The sequence below is a fragment of the Crocodylus porosus genome, unplaced genomic scaffold, assembly GCF_001723895.1.
Source record: "Crocodylus porosus isolate Cpor-Errol unplaced genomic scaffold, CroPor_comp1, whole genome shotgun sequence".
NCBI classification, from domain to species: domain Eukaryota; kingdom Metazoa; phylum Chordata; order Crocodylia; family Crocodylidae; genus Crocodylus; species Crocodylus porosus.
In genome coordinates, this window is record NW_017728916.1 from 8,216,479 (window position 1) to 8,241,682 (window position 25,204).

Consider the following 25,204-nt stretch of genomic DNA (forward strand, 5'->3'; position numbering starts at 1 on the left):
CGTTTGACCCCAGTACTCTTTCCTGCCATGGCAGGGGGTCGGACTAGATGATCTGCTCAGGTCCCTTCCGACCCTAGAAACTCTGAAACTATGTCCGCATACAGAGTTGCCTGCCTTAGTCCTTGTGTACATTTGAACTTGGGTGAGTTCAGCATCCCTAAATATCTAAGCCCTAATGGCTTTGCTGAAGCAGGGCCAAAGGGGTCAACCACTTCCAACATCTGTCCTGATTTACTGTTTACATAATCTTGCTCCAGTAACACTGACACATGCTTGACTTTCTTGGTTTCCAGAAACTTACTCAATTGTACAGAACGCTCCATGGTGCTTATACAAAAATATTGGAAGTGATGCACACACGGAAGAGATTGCTGGGTACCTTCTTCCGAGTGGCTTTCTACGGACAAGTAAGTCCACTAATCCACGTGCCAGCTGATACACCTCAGATGCCCTTGTCTACAAATCAGTCTGCTTGGTCAGGCATTCTGGCTGCCGGCACTTTGCCCACTTGTGATTTATTTAGCTAGCACAACCTTGAGGGCAGGGCTTCCGGGCTGTGTGAGGTATGCTTACTTTATTGTCATGGTGGGTGGGATTTTCCAAAGCACGTAAATGATTTAGCATCTCTGGCCTCATTCATTTTTAATGGAACTCTGCTCCTAAATGGTGGGAAAGCTGTAGGAAATCCCACTGTGTGCGGATCCTGCTGTAATGAGGCACACAAGTAAAGTTGAAAAAACACTCCAGTTTATTGAGCACTACAGCACCCATAGAAGTCATGGATATCGTCCTCTCTGGAAGGTGATTGTAGCTGTCTAGGTGTTAGGGAAATTTGGCTTCAAAACACATTTGCACAATATAGATTAGCCAGCACTCTGCCCAAAATCACCTCTATCATTTGGCTTTTCTGTAGGCTGCCCAGTGCTTGCTATAGCTATCTTGCAGCTCCTTCTTTGTGTCCACACACACACACACACACACACACACACACACACACACACACACACACACAGAGTTTGTCCATTCACCATGCACATGTTTCTGATTAATGCCAGGCTTTCTTTGAAGAAGAAGATGGCAAGGAATATATCTACAAGGAGCCCAAACTGACGGGCCTGTCGGAGATCTCCCTGAGGCTTCTTAAACTTTACGGAGAAAAGTTTGGAGCAGAGAATGTAAAAATTATCCAGGATTCAAGTAAGGTAGTGTTAACTTGTATGAGTGTGCCAAAGAGCTTGCTGTTTCCTACTAAATGCCACTAAATATCTCACCCCACCCGACCTCCCCTCCAGGAGGTGAAGAGACAAGGGTTGCATCTTCTTCCTGGCAGCTCTGTAAGGTTTGGGGGAGGAAAGACTTGTAGCAAGAGGAAGATAACTGTGGAGAGCTCCCAGGTGAATATAAATGAAGTGTTAACTTCCACATTACACTGTCTTTCTCCTGAGCCCTGTGGGAGCCTCGTGAACCCTGTGGGACCCTACACCGAGCTAGGTTTGGAGAGCAGGAAGAGAACAAGCTCTTGAGGGCCTGTGGCTGGGAACAGGATCCCCTCATGGCTGCTTAAGATCTACAAGGCTGGAAAGAGATGCCCCTTGCAACTTCTGTAAGCTTTTCCCCCTGTGCTGGGATGACAAGCTGGGATTTTTCTTGCACACCTCACTCTAGAAGCCGATTGTTCATCTCACCCTGAGCACGAAGCCTGAAATGGTACTTTTCAAGGAGCAGTAACTGATTGCAGTAACACTGAAATGCCGCAGGTCCCTAGTGTGCCTGTATCTTTGTAGGGCCACCTGGCATGTCTCTCTTACAGCTGTACAGTCAAGTGAGCATGGCACTGGCTGCCAGATATCAGAAGAAATTTCTTTGTGGCTGAAATTCATTCAAAATGCAGGAAGGCAATACTAGGCCTGCAGGCTGCTTCACTGCAAAACTGGAGCTGGGGTGAAACAGTCACAGTACTGGGCCACAGCACTGAGGGAATTGCAGCTGTGAGGGATAGACACACTGGCTGCAAGCATGAATGGGTAGAACTAGTGGCAAGGATGGTTTGTAGTCTTTTCCCTTCTAGTAAGCAAGCCTCTTGTTTCCACAGGTAAACATCAAAGATCTCGATCTGAAGTATGCCCATATTCAAGTGACCTATGTGAAACCCTATTTTGAAGACAAAGAGCTCTCTGAAAGAAAGACGGAGTTTGAAAGAAATCATAACATCAACAGATTTGTATTCGAGTCTCCCTATACCTTGTCTGGAAAAAAACATGGCAGTGTGGAAGAGCAGTGCAAAAGACGAGTTATTCTAACTAGTGAGTAAGGTCTTCTAAATGTGAGAATATATATCAGCAACAAGTATTTAAACTTGCTTGACATGCAGACAAGTCATAGCTGACTAGCTTTCCAAAAAGCATCAAACACTCACGTTGCAATTTAATTAGGGTGGCAGTGAAATATTTGTTTGGTTTGTGCATTGTTTTCCCAAAAGAAGCATCAAGAAGTGTGGTAATGACAGTACTAAATCAAACCCTTGTTCAGGAATTTGCCTGCTGGTTGGAAGAGCCCCAGGGCCAGGAGCTGTCTGTATCTATTTTATGATGTTTTGTGTTATGTTTCTACTAAAGAGGCATTTCAAGCTATAAATAATTTTTTTCCTAGGGTTGAGTATTTGAATGGTCAGATAAAATTTGATCGATTGGCCAGTCAATATTGGTCAAAACTTTTTTTTAAATTGCCAATGGATCCAATGATACACAGAAAAAGCACAAACTTTCCATTAAGAAATATGTCAAAAAAACAATAAAGAAATCATATTTCTTTCAAGAAAACAAATTGTGGAAATAAGTGTAGTTTTTCGTGGAAAATTGCTATAATCTTTGACCAGTCAAAAAATACGTAGTCAATTGACCAATCAGTTGATAATATTTGACTGATCACTTGCTGACCCTATTTTTTCCTAGCTTCAAACTCCTTTCCATATGTGAAGAAGAGAATTCCAGTCAATTCAGAACGTCAGATTGACCTAAAACCCATTGATGTTGCTACTGATGAGATAAAAGACAAGACAGCAGAGCTACAAAAGCTCTGTTCTCCTGCAGAAGTTGACATGATCCAGTTGCAGCTCAAGTTGCAGGGCTGTGTTTCTGTCCAGGTAACGCCTCTGGTTGTCACACAGTGTTTACATACTGTCACGGCGCGGCCGTGATCTCTCCAACGCCCCCTACCGTGCCAAGTTGGCGCTAAAGCACCCTCGTTTCTCGCCCGCCACGTCTTTGCTGTTATCTAATTGTATAATGGAGGCTGCCTTTTGTCCCCTTGGACACAGTGCTCTGTTTATCCTGGCCCCTATTCTGTATGGAGTGACCTGGTGCACCCCAGCCTTATGGGCTATGCATGGCTCCAGCCTCCCCTGTACCACGCCCCAAGCCTCGCAGATGTTCCGGACGTTATCTGGTCGGTTTTCCTTTCTGCGCCCCTGGGCTTGTCACGCAACCGGCGCCCCTCTGCTCGCTAGCCCTCTCGGGGCTTCTCTCCGCGCACTCGCCCCTTCGGGGCCTCTCTCTGTGCGCCCGCCTGTATAGGATCACCCTCCCCTAGGGCTTGTCTCTATATCAGCACCCTACCCTGGGCTTCTATTCATGTGTGCCCACCCTGGGGCTTAACACGAGCACCCTCCGGGCTTCTTGCTGGTGCCCACACTGGTGCTCCATGCAGTTGGGGCTCCGGTGGCCTTAGCCGTGCCTGGCCCCAAAATCCACCATGCCCCTGTCACAGGGCTGGGGTCAGTGCCCCCTGAACATTGTGCCCTCGCTGGGCTTCTTGCCTAAACGCCCCTCCCTGGGGCTCAGCCCACACTAGGGCCTTTCTCTGCGCTTGGGGCTCAGGTGACCATAGCTGTGCCTGGCCCCTAAATCCCCTGCTTGGGTCAACAATTCCTGTGGGGGCTCAGGCAGCCTCGTCCTTACCTAGCCCCCGTCCTCTGTGCCCCTTCTCAGGGCTGGGGTAGTGCACCCCTAAATGCGGTGCCCTCACTGGCACCGGGGTCCCCACCACTGTGGAGCCCCACTGAGGCCTCCTCCAACCCCTGTTAGCCTCACCTGGCCCTCCGGTCTCTCACTCCAGGGCTTCTCGCTGTCCCCTACCAAAGCTGTGCCCTCTGCAGTGCCAGGAACCCTCCCACACTACTGCGTGGTCCCTATGAGGCCTCCTCCACCCCTTATAGCCTCACCCCGTCCTCCGGTATTACACAACAAAGCAAAACCATAAGCCAATCGGCTGCAACACAAAAATGAGCTTCCTGATTATAATGCAAACTCTAGCCCTCTGGCTAAACCTCCCTCAAACCCCTACCAGGGGTTTCTCCTCACCCAGGAGCTGTTTCAGGCCCTTGGGCTGCTCTGCTATTCCAACTCCCAGCAGAGCTCTCTCTTCCTCAGCTGCCGAGGGGAACTGCTTGCTAGGCTTCAGCCTGGGCTGTTTATGTACTCCAGGCCCTGCCCACTCCTGGTCAGCTGACCAACTGCGGTTGTCCCGGCAACCGGCACCTGTATCCCTTCATAGGAGCAGGGCACCAGAGTGCCCCTACCACACATACCACAACTGTTGGCAACATGCTTACTTTCCAGAAATTATTAACCTGCTCTGTAGAGCATTACAAGGTTGATCTTTCCAACAGAACTGAGCATTGTGTTCAGTCTTGTAAGCCTATGGGACTGCTCATGATAGCAAACAAACATTACACCCAGCTACTAGTACTCACAGGATTGGACCCATGCATATTTGCACATGATTTGATTATGGATAGAGGCTGATTATGTGTATTAAGTCTAAGACACTGGCATGGAAATGTCAGCCAGACATCCTCTATAAACAGCCTCTTTATAGTTCCTGACCTGTCCCCAACTTGAGACGAGGCCCAGGCATCTCGCATGCCAGAAAGGAAATTAAAAAAAAAAAATCATCAGGAAACAGGTTGTCATTCTTTCCCCCTGTATCATTTTGCATTTTAAAGATTGCCGATAGAAAAAGCCAGGCCTAACTTCTGGAAATTTAGGACCTCCCATTATATAATTAGCACTCTGCCTTATACCTAATAGGAGTGTAGAATTAGTGGTCTGCTGTCCCTCCATAAGCAACACTTCCAGTTAGACAAATCTGTTATCCTCTGTCCTCCAAAATTAACATAAAAACTTTCCGAGAGACAAGGATTGTTGGGGGTGATTTCTTTTATTAAACCAGCTGTGTGGATGAGATGTAAACAAGCCTTTGCGTGCAAGGCATTCTTCATCAGGTCTGAGGAAAAGCAGCAAGCACAGCAATGATTACAAATAGTGGGACTTTTAGAATCTGTTTTTAATCATTGTTGTGCCTGCTTTTTTTACTTGGACCCAATGAAGATTGCATGCAAACATTTGTCTAATTCTAGCCCAACCATGCCATTGGCACAGATTTCACCCACAAAAATCCTTCCCTCTTAAGTAATTTCTGGACCACCACAGCCGCAACATCACTCCAACACTACCATAAAAATGATGGCATAAATGAGTCTTTCTGTTTTGTATTGTAGGTCAATGCTGGCCCGCTGGCCTATGCAAGGGCTTTCCTGAGTGACACTCAGTCCAGCAAGTACCCCATCAAGAAGGTGAATGAGCTAAAAGAAATGTTCAGGTAGGTTACCTAGGTAATTAATCTGTTTTCTGGCTAATGTTTGGTATTTGCTCTTATGTACAGTATCTTTTATTATGGAAGTTAAGATTTGGAATAGAAATGCAGGACTTAGTATTATGTGTTTGCAGTTGGAAAGAGGCTGCCTTCTACTTTCCAGGCACAGCAGTATCTCCATGGCTAGCTTGTCCATTGCCAGGCGTAATGTCCTGACTCCCTTCTGAATGGAGAGCTGTGAAACCCAGACTTACTGAATTTGTTCCTTTCACTGGGGAATGCTGAACAGGGAAATGTTAAAACATTTAACTTCCTATTGCTGTCTAACCTGTCATTCTGCCTCCGCTCCCATCACTGTAGTGCCTGAGTGCTTCTCAAGAGAGCATTAAAGCTAGCAATTCCCTTCCTCCTTCCAGTCAGGTGAACTTTTGTGCTTTCCAGTGTCTTCCTCCCTCCTGGTCTGCCTTTGCCACTGGTGGAACGGTCCCTGAATCTCCCTGGCCCTCCTAGTTCTGCTCTCCAACTGCTGCAGTGTTGTACTGGGTTCAGATGTCTCTCCCCTCATGTAGCTGCTGCACACACCAGGAGAAGCATTGTGGCCACCTTTCTCTTGGCCCCTGAACATCCCAGGGAAGTAGTAAAGGAGCAGAGTTTGCAACTCTGCCAGGCACACATGCAGGCCTCGCAGACGAGATGTCTGGTACTCAAACCCAGCTGTGCAGACACAAGGACCAGCCAGGGTCTTCTCTTCCATGTGACAGTCTTTGAACATTACAGACACATGGTTGTTATGTGCCTGCAGGCTCAGAGTCCAGGAGAAGTGGGACTGTGAGAAGAACAAATCTAATCCAGTTTCTGGACTGGAAGTTCTGTTTATCACTTCACCCCCGTGCAACCCTGTACATAGTTAGACACATCTGTTTTGTTTTCTGCACCTTTGGGAAGATTTGAAGGAGAAACCCTGATGCCCAACTTCTCTTCTTTTCATTTACAGGAAGTTTATACAAGCCTGTGGAATGTCTCTGGAACTTAACGAGCGACTCATTAAGGAAGACCAAGCAGAGTACCATGAAGGGCTAAAATCAAACTTCAGAGACATGGTGAAAGAGCTTTCTGACATCATTCACGAACAGGCATGTATTAATAGACTTGAAATAGCATGGATCCAAACACAGCTGCGCTGGGTGTGCAGGCCCTTTATCCTGGATTTTTACTTCAGGATTTAAAACTGTCTCAGATTTTCCTTTTGCTGTTTTTAACTGAATATAAAAATTGAGGCAGGTGAATAGAGAAGTGGGGGTGATTCTAAGCTCAGAGTATTGATCCAAAACCCTTGCTTCAGGGTACAGCCTTCCAGATGCACATAACTAGGATTCTGGCCAGTTGTGGATAATATATAGTCTGTGGTTTGTTTTCTTTTGCAAGGATAGGGTAACAAGTCTCAGCTTGCTAGAAGAATTATAGTTTGCTTTGATGGAACATGCTTGTCTAAATTCCTTTTCCAGTGTTTGTTAAAGATTTATATTTTTTGTTTTCTGTCTACACTGCAGGGTGCTGTTAGTGTGCACTGCAAAAGAGCATGGGTAGTAAAACACAGGTTAGAGATGGATGTGATTTTGTGCGTCTGTATCTGTTATATCAATACGCGTGCCCACGTGGTAAATGTGTGTTGAGATCTTTCTAGGAAAGGTGTTATTTAAATGCATTTGTGATTAATAACACAGTTTGAACAGATGCAGGAAAAATATGTTTACCTTACTACTAACGCGCTGTGAAATCAGAAGCAAGTTGGCTGCCTGAAGTTGAAGGGAAGCCCTCCAACTCCAAATTAGGGAAAGGGAGTTTAGCTTGTCTGATGGGCCCTGGATTAAAGACTGAGTGTGCCTGTCTCTTCTCAAGAGAATCACTTTATTGGAAAGCTAAACATACATGGAACTAGCGCTCAGTTGAGGCAGTGGAAATGCAAAAACATACTCATGCCTGGGAGGATGGGTGTAGGCTCTGAATTCTTGTTAACTGTTCAGTTCCCTCAGCAACTCAGCCCTGTTATTCCCTGAACTCCCCAAGTTTACAACCACAGATCCTTAATGATGCAAGTTTATCTACCCCAGAGGTCCTCACCCCTCATTGGACTCCAGGCACCATTCCATGACTCTTGTGAATTAAGTGGCACCCAGTTTCCCTGGCAAAGAATTACTGATCTACACTTTGACTGGATATATTTAGATTTCTTTGTTTTGCTGAAACTTTTGGAACTGGACTGAACCAGTTGCCTTGTCAACATGGAAGATGTCAATTAGTTGGGATTTATGTTCCTGTGAAAGTTAGTTCTGGAAGGAAGGCTCCCTTCTCTCCTTCTTTCACCAGAATGGAATGACTTTTATTAGTAGATGTTTTGGATGGGGAGTCCAGGAAAAAGATGACAAAGCTGAGATGGAAATACAAAGCACCCGAGCGAGGGACTAACAATCGAGGGATGGGGGAGAGGAGGGGAACGCGACTAGGTTACGTACGATACAATGTTAGCCAACTAAGCCCGGGGGTGGGGGGATGTGGGAAGGGAGGGGGGGTCACGACGCTGAGAGGGAAAGGAGATAGATACACACATACCCATTACAGTGGTCCGCAATGTTGGAGGAAGTGGCTCGGAGAGAGCGTCTCAGTCCATAAAGTCCGATCGCGGGGGTCCTCTTTGGGTGGGATGGGGTCGTCCGTGGCGGCGAAATCCTCTCGAAGCGAAGCGGGAGGGGGCGGTTCAGGCGGTGGTGTCCTCCAGGTCCAGTCCGGCGGCGGCTCGTCTGGAGGGGTCAGTGTACTGGCAGTGGCCCGTTATGTGCTCCACGTAGATGTCACGTGACCAGCGGATGGTGTCGGACACCATGAGGCAGCACATCAGCTTGGCGTAGTGGCGGGAAATGCGGCAGGTGCGGAGGACGCCCTCATTGCTGAGGTCCCAGGCTCCGAGCGTCCCCCACGATGAGCGCGTCCACCGTCACGTCGTAGCTGTGGCCCCTCAGGGTGTCAGCCAGCGGGGCGTACTTCTCCTGCTTGCGAGCCCGGGCGTTGGTGAAGGCTTGGCGCCGGTTCTCGAAGGGGATGGTGACGTCCACAATCACGATCTTGGCCTCGTGGTCCATGATGACGATGTCAGGGCACAGCTGGGTCTCGCAGCCTGAGATGGTGCGGTTCACAGAGATCTCCCCCGCCCCGGCTGGGATGGCCCGCACCAGGCGGTCCTGGACGGCGTTGTGGTGGAGCTGCCAGGCTCTGGTGTGCAGCTTGCAGCCGCACGGCACGTGGGGGAGGATCTCCGCCACATAGCCGCACCATCGGCACCTCTTGTCCCGGTGGCCAAAGCGCACAGCTCCGTTCAGAGGCAGGCAGTTGAGGCGGGCGTGGTGGAGGAAACGTCAGTCCGCGAAGCGCGTGAAGCTCCCGCTGGGCATGAAGTGGTTGCTAGCATCCCACTTCGAGGTGACATTGAAGACCTTGCCCTGGTCGGGTTTGGTCCTCAGGTCGCCGGCGTACTTGTTGCAGACGGCGTCCTTCAGGAACCTCTCCAGGAAGGACCTTGTGCGGGGCGTCACGGTGATGCGGTCGGCGTGCAGGGTTGGACGCAGGCAGACTCCCAGCTCCCGGCACTCCTTGGTCCAGGTCCAGGCACAGCCGATGCGGCTCCTGAGGCGGCGCGTGGCGTTGCGGGCTCGGCTCCACAGTGAGGCAAAGTCCCCACCGTCCCGGCTGAACTCGCCCTCCAGCGAGCCGCTGAGGAAGGTGGCCAAGTCTTGTCCGGTGGGCTGCCACCCGATCCTCTTGCGGGGGGTCTCCTCCAGGGCACTGGCGGTGATGATACTTACCGTGGCGTCCGGGCAGGTGAGGAGGCGGAAGGCGTGGGTGACCACCGCGATGTCGCAGAGGTCTCCCATGCGGGGCACATTGGCGCCTCCCTGCCGGTAGGGGATGTGCAGGACCTTGTTGCTGGCCCGCAGCGGCAGGTGCAGCCACTTCTTGACCAGCCGCCGGATCTCCGTGTCCGCCTTCTTGAGGGGGGTCTTGGGGACCGCCAAGCCTCTCAGGATGAACATGACGCGGGGGATGAGGAAGGTGTTCACCGCGTCGATCTTCTGCCAGGGGGCCAGCAGGGATGAGTCCAGCTTGTGGGCATCCTGCGCAATCCCGGCGATGGTCTCCTCCAGCGTCTGCCTGGCCCAGTGGCCAGTGGGCGTCCCCAGGTGTCAGTAGGCCGCGCCGTCGTGCAGGTGCCTCATCACCTGGCCCTGGATCGTGAGGGTGGAGTCCAGGACACGGCTCTTCTGCCTGCCATCGATGTGTAGGGAGGCGCACTTGGTGATGTTGAAGTGCAGGCCCATCCATCTGGCCGCCTCAGACGTCACGTGCAGCATCTGCTGCAGCTGGGCGGCATCGGGGGCCAGGAAGACCAGGTCGTCAGTGTAGGCCAGGAAGCTCAGCTTCTGACCGTACAGGTCAAGCCTGCCGGGGCCGCCCACCACGGCTCGAAGGAGCGGTTCCATGTCCAGATTGAAGATGATGGGGCTGAGGGGGCAGCCCTGCCTCACCCCCGACCGGATGGGGATCTCCGCGGTCTCTCCGTCGGTGGCACGGATGGTCGTGGTGCATCCGAGGTAGAGCTCTCACACCGAGTCGATGATGCCATCTGGCAAACCCAGCTCGCGGAGGGTGCTGAAGATGTGGCGGTGGGGCACGGAGCCAAAGGCATTGGAGATGTCCAGCCACACCACCGTGCACTGCTTCCTGATCCTCCGGGCGTTGTCCAGGGCCATCTGGAGGGTGAAGTTGTGTTTGCAGCAGCCCTTCATTGACATGAAGCCCTCCTGGCTGCGGCTGACGGCCCCGCCAGTCACTGCCCAGTCGGTGATGCGGGCCGCCAGGCAGCTGACGTACAGTTTGGCCACCGTGGAGCACAGGGCAATGGGTCTCCAGTTGCCCGGGTCAGTCGGGTCCCCCTTCTTGTGGGACTGTCATGGCCCTCTTCCAGGTGGCAGGTGTCCGGCAGAACTCTCTGCACCTGTTAAAGAGAACAGAAAGAACGAGGCAGCCTGGGTCACGTTTTTTGAGAAGACCGTACCTGATGCCGTTCTTGCCGGGGGCGGTGTCTCTGGTCCTCTTCAGGCAGGCTTCCACTTCCTGTGGCGTGAAGGCCTCCTCAAACCCCTCCGCCGGGGGGAACGGGGGTCAGCGCTTCAATGGTCGCGGGGCATGGGGCAGCCGCCTCTGCCGGGGGGTTGAAGACCCTGCTGAAACAGTGGAACAGGGTCTCCCGGGGGACCTGGCAGAAAGCCGAGGGCCCCTCTAGGATCTCTCTCACTGCCTTGGGGCGGTTGGCCCGGTACAACTTCTGGATCCGGGAGGCCACCGCTGGGTTGTAGCGCTGGCGCCTGGGTGGCCACTGTGGCTGCGGTCTGTTGTCTCGTCACATCATCGATCTGCCATCGGCGCCTCTCCAGGGCTGGCCCGGGTGGGCAGCCGCCAAGAGCTCCTCCATGAGCCGAGTCACCGAGGCCTCGAAGGTGGTGGCCCGAGAGAGCTCCTCCAGCCAGAGGGCCTGCCACGGGGTGAGCATCCTCTGCTGTGGGGAGGGCTCTGTACCCAGGGATTCCGAGACGCCCGGGAGCTGGAGGGCTCCCAGCGGCTCAGCCTCCCTGGGTGGCTCCGGGGTCCTCGGTGGGTCGGGCAGCCCCGGGGGTCTGGGAGGGGGGTGTCTCGTCGGGGTGTCACGTCCAGTCAGGGAGCTCTAGGGGTCGACCTGCTTGGTGGCATCGCTGGGGCAGGTCCTTCCGTCAGATGGTCCCTGGAGGTCTGGTCCGGTGGGGTTGTCGGCGGGGCGGCCTGCCTTGCGGGTCTTCGCGCCGCGGTGCAGGTCAAAGCGGCAGATCTCACCAGCGTGCCAGGCCTCCTCTTGGCTCCAGGGCCCTGGCAGACCTTGTGGTGGTTCTTGAGGAGCTTCAGGGTCTCGTACTCGACGCCGCAGTGGGAGCAGTAGAACGCTAGGCGCAGCTGGTGGAAGCGCCATAGGTGCTTGTTCAGATCATTGTGCGCCCTGTACTGCCTTGGTGGGTGGCAGGTGGGGCACAACAGCTTCGCGGGAAGAGGGAAAGGGAGGAAAGTGAGTGCAGCTGCGTCTACGCTTTCGCCTGGGTTGTCCGTGGGGAGATCGGGTGTCGGGGGGGTTCGGGGCTCCTCCACCAGCGTGGGGAGACCCACGGGGAGGTCAACCTTGGGACCGCCGGGGTCCGTGTGTCGTCACCGCTCGGGGCTCACCGTCCTTGCCGAGGGTCCGTGGGGGCCCGGGGCCGCTCAGGGCGCTCCACCGCTGTTCGGGGAGCATCCTTGGGGTCCGAGGTCCTCCATCGGGAGGTGGCTCTCGTCAGCCGGGGTTCCGGGCTCCGAGAGTCTCTCTGCCTCCGGGGGTTGGTCAATGTCCGGGGATCCAACATCGCGGGGGTGCGTCAGGGTCCGGCGCCAGCTCAGGTCTGCTGGTTCACCCTCCTAGGAGGGTCTTCCGAGATCCGTGGCCAGCGGTTCGCCCTAGCAGGGGTCTCCAAGTGCCTTGAGCATTCTTATTAGTGGATCAGGGTGTCCTTGGTCCAGAGGTGTTTTACCCACGTTCTGTCCTCCGAGCTCAGGCGTTTGCCTACTCCGACCAAGGGAGACCCAAGGTCTTCAGCTACTAGCCCGAGTCGGGGCTTTCGTGTCATCGGGTCCAGCGAACCAGATGACCCATAAGCTATTTGCCTGAGCAGCATGGCGGCTTGCGCAACCGGCGCTCTTTCGGACGTACTGGCGGCACTGCCTTCCCTCACCCATCAGGACTGATAAGAACCCATGCTGCACTGGAGGAAAAGAAAGCAAGCTGCTAGTCAGCTCACTTTTTGCTGCTATTATTCCAGCAGTCTACCGGACGGGGTGGGCATCGGTTCTGGAAGGAGTGCAATACCAGGCCGAGCGTTGAAAAAGAAGCGGTTCTCTGTCTTTTCAGCGATTAAACTGATAAGAACAGATTGACTTTTATTAGTAGATGTTTTGGATGGGGAATCCAGGAAAAAAAGATGACAAAGCTGAGATGGAAATGCAAAGTGCCCAAGCGAGGGACTAACAATCAAGGGATGGGGGAGAGGAGGGGAACGCAACTAGGTTACATACGATACAATGTTAGCCAACTAAGTACTACATCCAACCTCTTTCTTTTGGCTAAGTTGTTTATGGTTTTTGTGGGCAGCGCTGCTCTGGTTTTTTAATCACTTATCTGAAAAACCACAAACAGATACATCTATTAAAACTAAACTACATCTAATACCTTTGGTTACATCAGTTATTCCTACTAATATGTATACAGTATGATATAGTGGGTTTGGATTATCTAATTTCAGGCCGTGTACTCTGTATAATCTGATCTAGTTCAGCTGGACACACAAATTGTTTGCTTTCTTTTGCTGACCAAGCTAATTTCCCATACAAGGTCATGTTGCGGTTGCTCAGAAACAGGCTTTGGAGCCTTCTGCTTTTGGCCACGCTTCTGCAGCTTAACCCAGGATTTCTAATATTTAATTGCACAGATACAGAAACCACGTACAGTTCCAGTCTTTATATAGTGGAGGATCTATGCAAGGTGGGGGCACTTTTGCCAAGTACTCAAATGTATTCTTTACAGAAGTGATCTCCCTGTCTCTGGAATGACATCTTTAATTTTGGCTTTGCTAAAATAAAACAAAAAGGCTAATACATTATAAGTACAGTATCAGGCCTATAAAATGATCAGGGTGCCATTCAAAATGCTTGTGCCTCAAAGAAAAAAGTGTTTTCAGAATTTCCAAACTAGGTTACATATAAAAATGAAGACTCTCACATTAGAACATTAAATATAATTGCTTAAAATGAAAAAGTTAAACTGAACTGTTTTTCGTCTAAAATGGCATGAAAGAAGGGTCACGCAAAAGACTGTTTTAACGTCTTAGTCAAGAGTTCCATCCGCTGGTAATTGTTTGACATCCGTATTTATAGATGACAGTGTCAGGTTTCTTTTAACAAAGTTAGCCAAGTTCCGTAGTGACACGGGCCTGTGTAAGGTGGTTGGAACCTACGTGTGAGCAGCAACTCGATCTGCAGATCACGTGCAATTTACACCAATTTGGTGTTTATGGGGATGAAACAGGGCCCTTGACACAATCAAATGAAACCTCAGTGCAGGTCAGGGGAATTGCTTTCTTTTGTCTGAATTCAGCCTTGTGAGTGTTAGGGGTGATTTGGATATGAGGGTGGCCCCTGCTTTATCTTGCAGCCTCTTGTTAGTTGCTTTTCCAGCTATGTACCTGTGCCATGTTCTTGGTGGGTCGCACTCATGTTGCTTGGCCTTTTACTACAGATTTAACCCTGTTCTCTTGTCTGCTGAATTTTGCACAAAGAATTTTGTAAGAGCTGCACCTGCTTACTTTGGGCTTGTTGCAGACAAACTTCTCCATGCAGTTAAATTTGAATACAGAGGCTAAAACTTTTGTGGCCTCCAAATTCCGCAATATTCAAATTGAAAGCAAATCAGCACTATAGAAGCACAGCAGTTAGGGGCACCCTAGAATAGAGGTGCATTGTTAAAATGCTCCGTATTATCAAAACATGTTTACCAGGCCAGTCTCATCATCTTTGGTTACTAGGCGGCGTTACTCCATTGACTGAACTTTGCAGGTTAGAGACGAGTTAAGGATGCCAGACTTTTCTGTGTGTATGTGTAGGTCTAGCATCTTGCATTCTCCAGAAGGAAAAGTCCAACTTTTCCTATGTACAGAAATTATCTTTACATTTCTGTAATTTATCACAGGTGGATATGGCTGGCTTTGAAACCTTAGTGCTTTTAATAGTTCTAAATTATAATTAAATATTATTTTCCTCTTCTGAAAAATTCCTCAGTTAAGCATAGGCAAGAAAAATGTGCTAACTTAAGGTCCCAACTGGAAAGAAAAAAATACAGATCAACGGTTGCACAGTCTAAAAAACCAAAAGCACACCAATATTTTCCTCTGTGAAAAGATAGTGGGGCAGGAGGACGACTCATTAAGTGCCCCTGCAACAGGCCTTCAGGTCCCTTAAGAATGAGAAGGGAGACAGGAGGGAAGGAAACATGGAGAAACAGAAGTAGGTGGCTAACTGCAGTTAAAAGATGTAGGATTTTCATCAGGATAATTCCTTTACCGTACCAGGATACCCAGTGCATTGACTCACCACCCCTCAGCTATCCCAAGAGCAGCTCTTGGAAGTCCAGAGAAAACAAGATAAATAGCATATTGTAGAGTGTGCCCTGTCCTAGCAAAGGAGGATAAGAACACCTAAACAATGTTTTCAGTCTCCAGTTGTTCTGTAAGAGCCCCAGACAAGCTTTCTGAAAGTACCAAAAATAGTCCAATCATCTCTAAACTTGCAAATTCAGCACGAGTTCAGCTGCAGGCTTTACTGAAACCCACTGCAACATGAGGGCTTCTTGCTTATGTAGGGAGGGCCCAGAACTCCTTTGTATTTAAAAGAAATTATAACACCTGGTATTTTGCAATTCGTAAGTCATACAAGCAGGTTCCTGTTGGTCTTTCCTACCAAGCCTGATAGTTACTTCACAGATTTAAGTACCGGTTTACTTTCTAAACCAGGGTCCATTCATTGTACCTGACCAAGTAGGTTGCCTACAAAAGCTTATGGCTCTCTGAACCAGTGGGCCTATAAAGTACCACCCTGATTCACATTCTTCCTTTCCAAACTAGAGAAATCACTGTGGCTATAAGACTTAAGTCTACCAAAATCAGATTATGAGAAAGCTCTCTAAGTGTATGTACAGCAAAAGCTGTGTTAACTGGCACTTTATTAGCTGGAAAACTCTATTAACTGGCATCAAAGGGATGCAGCAGCAGCAAAACCAGAAGTACCACATCTGGGTTTTGCTGCCACTGCGAGCAGAGTTCCTGCCACTTTGGCCCACAGCCCCAGGGCAAAGCAGCCTGCACAGGGCCTCCCCTCCCTGTCCCCTCACACACTGATGCCCAGGAGTGCACCAGACGGGGATGCCGGATAACAGAGCGTTTACTGTAGCTGTCTCTTTTGTTTGTGGGCAGTTGTGCACTTTTCTGTCTGCGCTGTAAGAAGGTTGACCACTAAGTCATGCATGTCATTTATCAAGACTCATTATGCAGTGCTATTTTAGGCTGAATAGCATCTTTCAGTGGGAGCTTACTTTGCCTTGTTAATAACTCAGTTACCATTTTAAGAACATATTTCAGGTATTGTTACTATACATAGTTGTGGCAAAAGAAGTCTTAGATAGAGCAAGACTTACCTTTCTTGAAGTTAACAGTAGTCTCTCTTCAGTGAAATTCAACTAACAGTGTATCTATGTAAATATTCTAGTGTTGGTACTGAGTAACCCTTCTTTCTCATTTCTTTGTTATGCTGCCTTTGCAATCCAGCTTTGAAGACCTGATTGGGTAATTCTATACTACTTTTGCCTTGTGTGTTTTTTAAAAGCTATTTAAAAGGATGAGTTGCAAACATGTATTTAATTTCTCCTTTGTTTTGTTTAGCTGTACCAAGAAGATACAATGCATTCTTCCTGGATACATGACTCTCTACATGTATTTTGTGCAATCAGTGGGACATCTGGTGACAGGTTATTTCTCACCTAGGATCACTGCTGACATATGAACTTGAAAATGGTGTTCTACAAATCTTACTCAGGAACATACAGAACTGTGTGGAGGATGTTAAAACAAGTGACCAGGAAACCTTCAGTATTTTTCCCCCCAAAATTAAAGTGCTTTCAAACAGGGTGCTTGCTTATTTTGCTGAGCAATGTTGGAAGTGCCTGGACATTTACACCACTGTGCTTATTTTGTACTTTTTTTAGTTATATTTATACAGTACAACACTGAAAGCCATCTGTCCAAGTCTGTACTGAATTGCTGAATTATGAATTGGGAAAGGTACTATGTAAAGCTGTACAATGGAATAGAATAAAATGTAAAACTTCTTTGTAAGTAGAAAGTAGCGTACAGTGTATAGGAATTTTAGTATGTGCAATATTGCTGCTAAATGTATTTCCAGTCTCTTGGTCACAGGGTATACAGGTAGGTGTAATGGTCAGTCCCCTTGGAGAATTGAGAAGGAATCCTGACCCTCACAAAAGGGATATGGTCACCCAAAACACCAAGGGCATAAGTTTCCCTTGATTAGACTTGCCACCTGTGAACCCGCCATAAGTCATAACCAGAAAACCTAATGCAGAAGCCACAAACACACACTCTGCTAAAGAAATCTGAAGTAAGGCTTCTGTGGCTAAGGGAGACAACTGTAGCTGGTGCTTGCCTTTGGCCTATTCTGCACTATGTGCAAGGGTCATAATCACCAAGATCTGCAAGAAATCTAATCCTTTCCATTCCTCAGAGAGGTCAGGCTTGATTGAGATGCATGTTGTGTATGTAAAATAAACCAATGACTGAGGTCTGTCTCAAGTGGGTTTGGGGTTCTGGCACTTCAGCTCCTTTTTGAAAGTTCTACCATTTGCCAGAAGGAAGATTTTACACTGGGAACTTCTTGGATTGAAATAACTTTTATTTAATAGATTTTTTTAAGTTTTGTGACAAACCCCAGATGTACATGTCCTTTTACTTAGCATATCTCCTAGGGTTATGTTGTAATCCCACAAGTTTTTAACACATTTTTTCTGAAAACAGTCTTTTCTTGGCAGATGGGTAAAGAAAACATAAATCCAAGAATCTTATCAATTCCTCCCTCCTCCGCCATAGGCACTTTGCCAGTATTTATCTCTTTCATAGCACACAGATATATTCAGATCTGTGGGAAGAGAAAAAATTAGATCCCTGGGCTTATTCAGTAATTCTTTCATGTATTCTCTTTCACCCCTTAGCAATGCAGGTGATGTCTTTTATTTTCAAAATCACACCTACACTGAAGAGAGTTCCACTCATCTTAAAGTCCCTGCAGAGCTTTTATTTTCCGGATTAATAAAATGAGGTACATACCAAAATACACAAATATATACAAAACAAAACAGGTAGCAGCCAGCTATTTTGCTTGGCCTTAGTGTCTGAGCATGGTCAACCCTATAACATGGTAAACCTCTAATTTCCATAATAAAAGTGGTGACTATATAGTAAATAGATCACTGCCTTTTTTTTTTTTTAAACATTATGTCCTGCATGGTGCCAAGTGTCAAAAATTAGGATGGTCTTTCAGGAATGAGATTGCCTGTTCCGTGATTTTTCCCTATATAATTTGTAGTGGTAAGCAAAACACAGATATGCCAATATAGCAAACAGATGACATATCTGCCAGTTTGTGTCCTAGGCAGCATCCAAATTTAACTTCACAAAAAGAGGAAGAAAGATGAGTACAGTGAGTTATGGTCACTAATTCTTTGTCTTAAAGCTTGCCATGAAAAATGTTTAACAGCAGATGCTGCTTCCCAACTTACTCTTTGAAAAGATAAGAAGTTGTCAAATTAGGACAGGTATGAAATATTACTTCTGTTCACAGTATTGAAAACATGTTTTGAGAATACCCTTGGCAATAAACAACATCAAGAAATAAAAGCTAATTGGCAGCTTTCGACTACTTTAATAGCAGCCTGCAACTCCCTGCAGGGGGCTTGCCAAGAGGATGGAGCTGGACTGTTCTCAGTGAGGGCAGATGACAAGACAAGGAGCAATGGGCTCAAGCTGCAGCAAGGGAAGTGGAATTTGGATATTAGGAAAATGTCTCACTAGGAGGGTGGTGAAGCACTGGAACAGGTTACCCAGAGAGGCAGTGCAGTCTCCATCCTTGGAGGTTTAAGACCCAGGTAGACAAAGCCTTGGCTGAAACGATGTAGTTGCGGTCTGGTCCTGCTTTGAGCTAGGGGTTGGACTAGATGAGACCTCCTGAGGTCCCTTCCAGCCCTCACTTTCTACGATTCTATATGCACTGCTGCCATCTCAAATTACATTGGTATACTAACAGTTGTTGCCACTTCTGTTGCTAGTGATTGCAATGCAATAGTACTGGTATCCTTAGACTGTCTCGTGTCTCCAGATACCTGCATTTTCAACAATATATGTTGTGTCTGCAAAATACATGGGTGCAGGTGCAAACAGGTAAGTCTGCAAACACACAACTATTTGCACAAGGTGGGAATGTGCAGGAAGCAGTGACCGTCAAGTGGGCAATAAGTACACTTGGTCAATCCTTTGAGAATTCAAAACCCTTTTAGATAATGTGTGTTATGAATCAGAAAATTGGATGAAGGGGTAGCTAGGAACACAATGTATCTACAGCACTTTGCTTGTGAAAATCTTTTTCAAGGGATATATGCCTATGTGAAAGAAAATTATAGTGCTTACAAGCACAATGAAAACACTAATTCTTCTCTCTCTGAAGAGAGTTTAGAAGCTAACATTTTTAAGCCAAGTTAACTTCAAATTTATATTTCCTTTCCAGAAAAAAAGAAAGTGATCTGGATTCATGGTGACCCAAGTTTTATTCAAATACATTCCTCAATTTTGTGAAATTAAAATGTAGGAGGAATTTTCATGCCAACAAATAATGTGGACAGGAAGACATCTGTAGTCTCTGATGCATCTGTTTAGTTTTAGAAGCCTTTCAAACATGATGCATAGTATTTTACCATATAGTAATGTTTTATATCTGCAGTTCCATATTTCACCTCAAAACTGCCAAAGTACATTGCAATTAGAGAGGGTCCAGAGGCAAGACACAAGGATGAAAAGCAAGCTGTAGGACAGCAGACTGAAGGAAAGAGGTATGTTTAATTTGGAGAAAAGGAGATGAAGTGAGGGAGTCAGGTTAACAATTTTCAAATATTTGCAAGGCTGCTTTAAGGAAAATAGAGAAACATTGTCCTCCCATCATATAGGGCTGGAAGCCTGACGTAGAATACATGATTAGAACAAATCTCAGGACAAGCGTCCTCATAGGAGAAGAACAAAAGGTCAATGGAACAAACTCTCCAGGGAAGTAGTAGAATCTTCTTCAGATGAGTTTTTCAAAAAAAGGCTGAACGAGTGTCTGTTTGGGATGGTTTATGAACAGTAAGCCTTTCATCTGTACAGGAACTTCGGCTACATAGAATCATATGCAACTTGGACAACTATGAATGGAGGCCAACTGTGGGCCTATCACTCAACAACCTTCCACATGCAACATTTTCAGTGGGACTTCTTACTGAAAGGCAGCAATCTTGGAGCTGGAAATCAGGACAAATATCCAATAAAACAGCTCAAGAGTTGTGAGGGAAATGTTGGTGATGAACATGGGCAGACCTCTGAAGGCGTCATCTATAACACCTGTCTGCAATCAATTGCATATTACTCTATCTACTTTACAAGAGTAATGCATGTTGGCTTTGGAAGATGTGATCTAGAGCATTGACACCTAATGCATAGAGTTTGAGCCACCCTATTCTGTTTGAGCAGACAGTTTCGTCTCTGAAACTGGAGGTAGTCATAGAAATCATAGAAATGAAAGACTGGAAGGGACCTCAAAAGATCATTGAGTCCGACCTACCTGCTCTGGGCAGAAATACTGCTGTGATCAAATGATCCTAGCAAGGTGTCTATCCAGTCTTCTCTTGAAGACCTCCAAGGTTGTGGACTGCACCACCTCCTTGGGAAGTGTATTCCAGATTCTGGTCACCCTTACTACAAAGAAGTTCTTTCTTACATCCAACCTGAAACCTTCCTCTAACAATTTATGGCCATTACTCCTTGTTGTCCCCTGGGGTGTCCTAATGAACAGTTTTCTCCCAGCTCTCAATATTCACCCCTTACAAACTTATAGACAGCCATCAAGTCCCCCTTCAGTCTTCTCTTCCCCAGGCTGAACAGGCCCAGATCCCTTAGTCTTTCCCCATAAGATTTGTCCTCTGGGCCCTTAATCATTCTTGTGGTCCTTCTCTGGACCCCTTCAAGATTCTCCATGTCTTTTTTGAAGTGTGGTGCCCAGAACTGGACCCAGTACTCCAGCTGGGGTCTCACCAGTGAGTAGCAAGGAAGTATCACTTCCTTAGCCCTGCTTACAACACATTGGCTAATGCATCCCAGTATACTATTAATTCTGTTGACTACAGCTTTGCACTGATGGCTTATGTCCATCCTGTGGCCAACCAAGACACCAAGGTCCCTTTCAGTCATTATGCTGGCCAGGATATATCCTCTTAACCCATATTCATGTCACTGATTACTTCTCCCCAGATGAAGCACTCTGCATCTGTCCTTATTGAACTGCATCCGGTTCCGCTCCACCCACCTTTCCAGATTGTCCAGGTCCGCTTGGATCTGCATCCTATCCCCTAGCGTGACCGCTTTTCTCCACAACCAGCTGTAGGTCATTAACACAGCAAGTTTAATAATAGAGTTCTAGGAAGCTATAAATGACCTGCACATAATTTTCAAGTGAACAAAGGTGCTCTTATAATCTGGTTAGCATGCATAATATAACTGCTCATTAACCACACAGGCCTCTTGTTCTCTGTATTTTTATGGGAAAGTTGTTAACTGATGTGATGGTGTTAACTGATGTGATGGTGACACACAGTAGTTGACAGTTAATTGATGTGATGGTGACACAGTAACATACAGAAGTTTTAGAGAATTCTGACAATTAGTGATCTACCAAAAACATTTTCTGTTACCATTACTTACTTTTTGGAATCCATAATCCAGCCCAGGAGCTAGAAGCAAACTCAACCTGAAATGAACAAAAAAAGGATCAATATATTCATTCACAAAAAAGATTATTAATGACTAGAAAAACATGGTACAATCTATACTGAATGTTTAGAGCCTTTGCTTTATTCTGCTTTTATGTGTACCAATATACAACTAAAATATTGCATTTGAAGTTAATAGTCACTGTAACAGGGCCCTGCCCTATTACTAGAGGTTCAGGGGAGTCTGAACAGCGCCACACCCCAGAAGCACCTCTCCACACTGACCCCAGACCTGAGAGAACTCACTGGAGGCTGGGGAACCAGGTTCTGGGATGTAGCGAGTCCCTCAGCAAGAGAGCTGACATGGGTGTGGGGAGTAAGAAAGGGTTAAACGCTACATGAGCCCAGAGTGGGAAAAATAGAAGACATTGAAAGCAGCCTCAAAGGGCTGCATCTGGCCAGGGAGCAGACTGCCTGGAGTTAAGCAGGCACGGGGAGAGCCTGGAGCAGGGCTCTTCTGTTTGGTTACTTGATCATTTGCTTTGTTGTACAAGCCCACAGGCTCTGCAAAATCCCTGGAAGATAAAAGGCAGCCAGAAGGTGAAGCCTGGAAGACAAGTAAGTGTTATCTTGTTTATTTAACTTCTTTTGTCTGGCATCACTAAAAAGCTTGGGGTGGTTGCAGCAGAGGCAAGGGCCCTAAACAGTGGGTCCTTGGCCAAAGCCAGCAGCAAAGTAAAACTGGTCAGCTCAACTAGCTTGACCAAACATATCCTGCTGTGATCTGCCCACAGTGGCCTACAGTTACGTCATGGGAAAACTGCAGAGCAAAGTCAGGTTGAGTGAAGTTTTTTTTACAATATCATCAAGAACCCAAATTCCAGTGCCAAACCTTCTGATGTCAAGGTACTGCAAATGAATGGTCAGTAATTCTAATGGTCATTTGCAGGGTGAGGTGAGTGGGAATAGCAGATGTTATTCAGAAGCTCCAAAAGAACATGGACCCCACACATCCTAATTACTTGGATCGCAAAAGGACCACTCTTCAAGGAATCTCTCAGCTGTAAGCAGGCAGTAGCCCAGCTTAATAAATAGATATAGCAAGGATTCCCCACAAACAGGCAAGAGAAACAAGTTAATCACCCTCCTCTCAATATGATAGTGATCTTTTTTGTTCCAATTGCAGCTGCAATTTCAAACCTTTTTCCTGTCCAGGAATATACTTAGTGTGGCCATCTACATTAGCTACCTAAAGATACAGATTCTGGTTGTAGCTGAAGTAGTGTACATGCTGTATGTATGTCTACAGGGTTCTAGCATTGTTCTTGAACATTAATGCCTATAGAAGACAGCCACAGCTGCTTTTGTGGTGTGTGGTTGGGGAAGTGGATCTGGCTGTCATGGAGTTGTGGGAGGAAACCACTGACAGAACATCCTGAGTATGGACTACTTTCAGCCATTGGGACCATCTTCAGTCAGTGATTTTGTTGGCAGTCACTTCTCTTTCTGATGTCCCATGTGGGATATCCTCTTTCTGGGCCTTTTGACTGGTGTAGAATTTTGGTTAGCTGTTTTCTCCTTTGCTAAGAGGTTGCTTTTGTGTGGGTTCCTGTGAAATTTGGGAAAATCTCTATGGAGCTAGTTGTATTATTTCCCTCCTCTGCTTGTGGGCAGCAGAAGACAAGATGGTGAGGCAAGGAAAGGGTACAAAGGATTATGTTCCCTCTTCCACCCTGTTGGTTAAACAGAACTTGAGCATTGTTACGCTCCAAAGAGAAGGCGTCTGGGGAACTGTGTGATGGGATGCTGAGGCCTGAGCTTTGGCAGCACTTACTTGGAGGGATGCAGCTCTTGCATAGATGGCCCTAATTCTGATACATCCCAATTTTGGATGGCATGACCTTGCAACCTTAATACTCTTTCAATGTGGGTGGTGCGTGCAACCAATGTATTCTGGTCTGCAAACCCAGAAAAGAATTAAAATGTCAGATGTCCTTGTGAGCCTACAGAGGGAATAGGTTTATCATTAAATGCAACAGTGACAGACCATAGTCTGAAGCACACATTGTGTGTTTTGGCCCCTGAAAAAGGAGAACTCAAAGTAAAAACAGGGTTCATGGAATGACACCAGAGATAAACTGAGATCAGTGAGGTTTGGAAAAAAGAAGAAGAAAGGCAACAAAAGCAAAAAACTTAGCAATGGGAAAAGAAGTAGACAAAGCAAGAAAACCATAGGGAAGGGAGTGCGATGCAGCCTGCCAGGACTCTGCATCTTGTTAGTGACAAAAAAGATGCTTTTTCTCTTGGACAGATGACAGTTGTGTCTGGAGAGACTCAGGGTACCCTTTTAGTGCAGCAACTGCTACTCATATAGACGTATCCAAGTCAGCATTTGATCAGCAAGCTCAGGTGCTACCAGAAGAACTCAGTGCAGGCTGTCAAACCTGCAATACAGGTAAACTCTCTGAAAGTTAATTTAAAGTTAGCTTAGGGTATCTACCTAATCTGTAGGCACTGAGGTGTAAACAACCCTTTTAAATGGCAAGTAAGCTGAAAGAGTAGATCTTGGGATGAAAAGAGTCTGAACAGGATTCAATGAGTCAGAACAGGATTCAGCATAAGAGAATGTTGAAATCTAAAATTCAAGATGACTGAGAGCAATTTAAGAGAAATGACTGCTGGCCAATGCATTGGGAAACAGGAAAAAAGATTAGCTATCGGAGCAGAGAATTCAGTATGCTGAGAACGGGAAAGTGAAAGGAGGTGCAGTGGAGAACTGGGAGGCAGCCACAAGAATGCTGCAGGTTTCCACATACAATGCAGGTAATCCTGGAAGTGTAAATGAAAAGAAAGCAGGAAGAAAATAACACAAACTAAACTAACAGTTGGTCTTGGGATAGGCCTATGTACTATTCTCAGAAACTCAAGATTAGCTCGGCACAAACCAAACTGTGAAAGCTAGTCACATCCTGACTTGTGCACACTGAAACATTTAGTGGCAGTGTTCTGTTTATGTATTAACATGTCCTCTTGGAAGCCATTTTACAGATGCCGAGAAGTTCCTAAGCACCCTTTCCTTTTCTTTCCTGTTCCCAGAATTTAAAAAAAAAACATGAAAAAGACGGGAGGGAGAGAATCAGTATAAAACAGGATATTTCACACCCTAATGGAAAAAATATCTACTTCCCTTTTCCTAAAAATGAGCACAAACCCAAATGAGTGATTGCAAAACTCCTCAAAGGGCTGAGTAAGTTGAACTACAACATGTTAAAATTCTGCTGGGATAGAAATGCTTGAAACAGCTTTTATGGAGGCTCTCTGTGTGCTAAATTTACTTTGTTACTCATGGTGTGGTATAATACCTAGAAGCCCAGTGTGTTAGGTGCTGTGCAAATCCCATAAGGCTCTCCTCTGTTTTATAAGTTATTCTGTTCTCTTATTGTAAGCTGCCCTGAGCCTTCGTTTGAAAGGTCAGCCTACAAATCAAAGAACTAAAAGACAGCCACAGCCCTGAAGGGTTTACAGCAGGGGTGCTCTCAGCCTCTGGCTTGTGGGCCACACCTGAGCTAAGAGGCCATGTCATTCAACATGTAGCTCTCCCTACAGATCTGCAAATTTGGCTGTGAGGCCGTGTTGGCATCCTTAATTAAAGTGTCATCTGCAACCAAATTTCCACATCTGTGAGGAGCCCTCGGACTGGATAGCATGGTCCCATGCACTGGATCAAGCACACAGGGCAACAAAGGGCCTGATCCCAGTATGTGGGGGCACACGGGGCCTGATCCCATCATGCATGGCCCTATCTGGACCAAGCTC

General features: G+C 47.2%; 1 protein-coding gene across 1 annotated transcript in view; it reads left to right on the forward strand.

Moving 5' to 3' along the window:
• Positions 1–18,286, forward strand: part of DOCK11 (dedicator of cytokinesis 11) — a gene marked incomplete at its 5' end in the record, with an annotated part of 83,051 nt that extends 64,765 nt beyond the window's left edge. The window contains 7 exons of the mRNA XM_019536165.1: positions 294–407; positions 1,056–1,202; positions 2,093–2,303; positions 2,952–3,142; positions 5,558–5,658; positions 6,647–6,785; positions 16,248–18,286. Of these exons, the coding sequence (XP_019391710.1) occupies positions 294–407; positions 1,056–1,202; positions 2,093–2,303; positions 2,952–3,142; positions 5,558–5,658; positions 6,647–6,785; positions 16,248–16,349 (1,005 nt within the window). The remainder of the gene's footprint in view (positions 1–293; positions 408–1,055; positions 1,203–2,092; positions 2,304–2,951; positions 3,143–5,557; positions 5,659–6,646; positions 6,786–16,247) is intronic.
• Between the last annotated feature and the right edge of the window lie 6,918 nt (positions 18,287–25,204).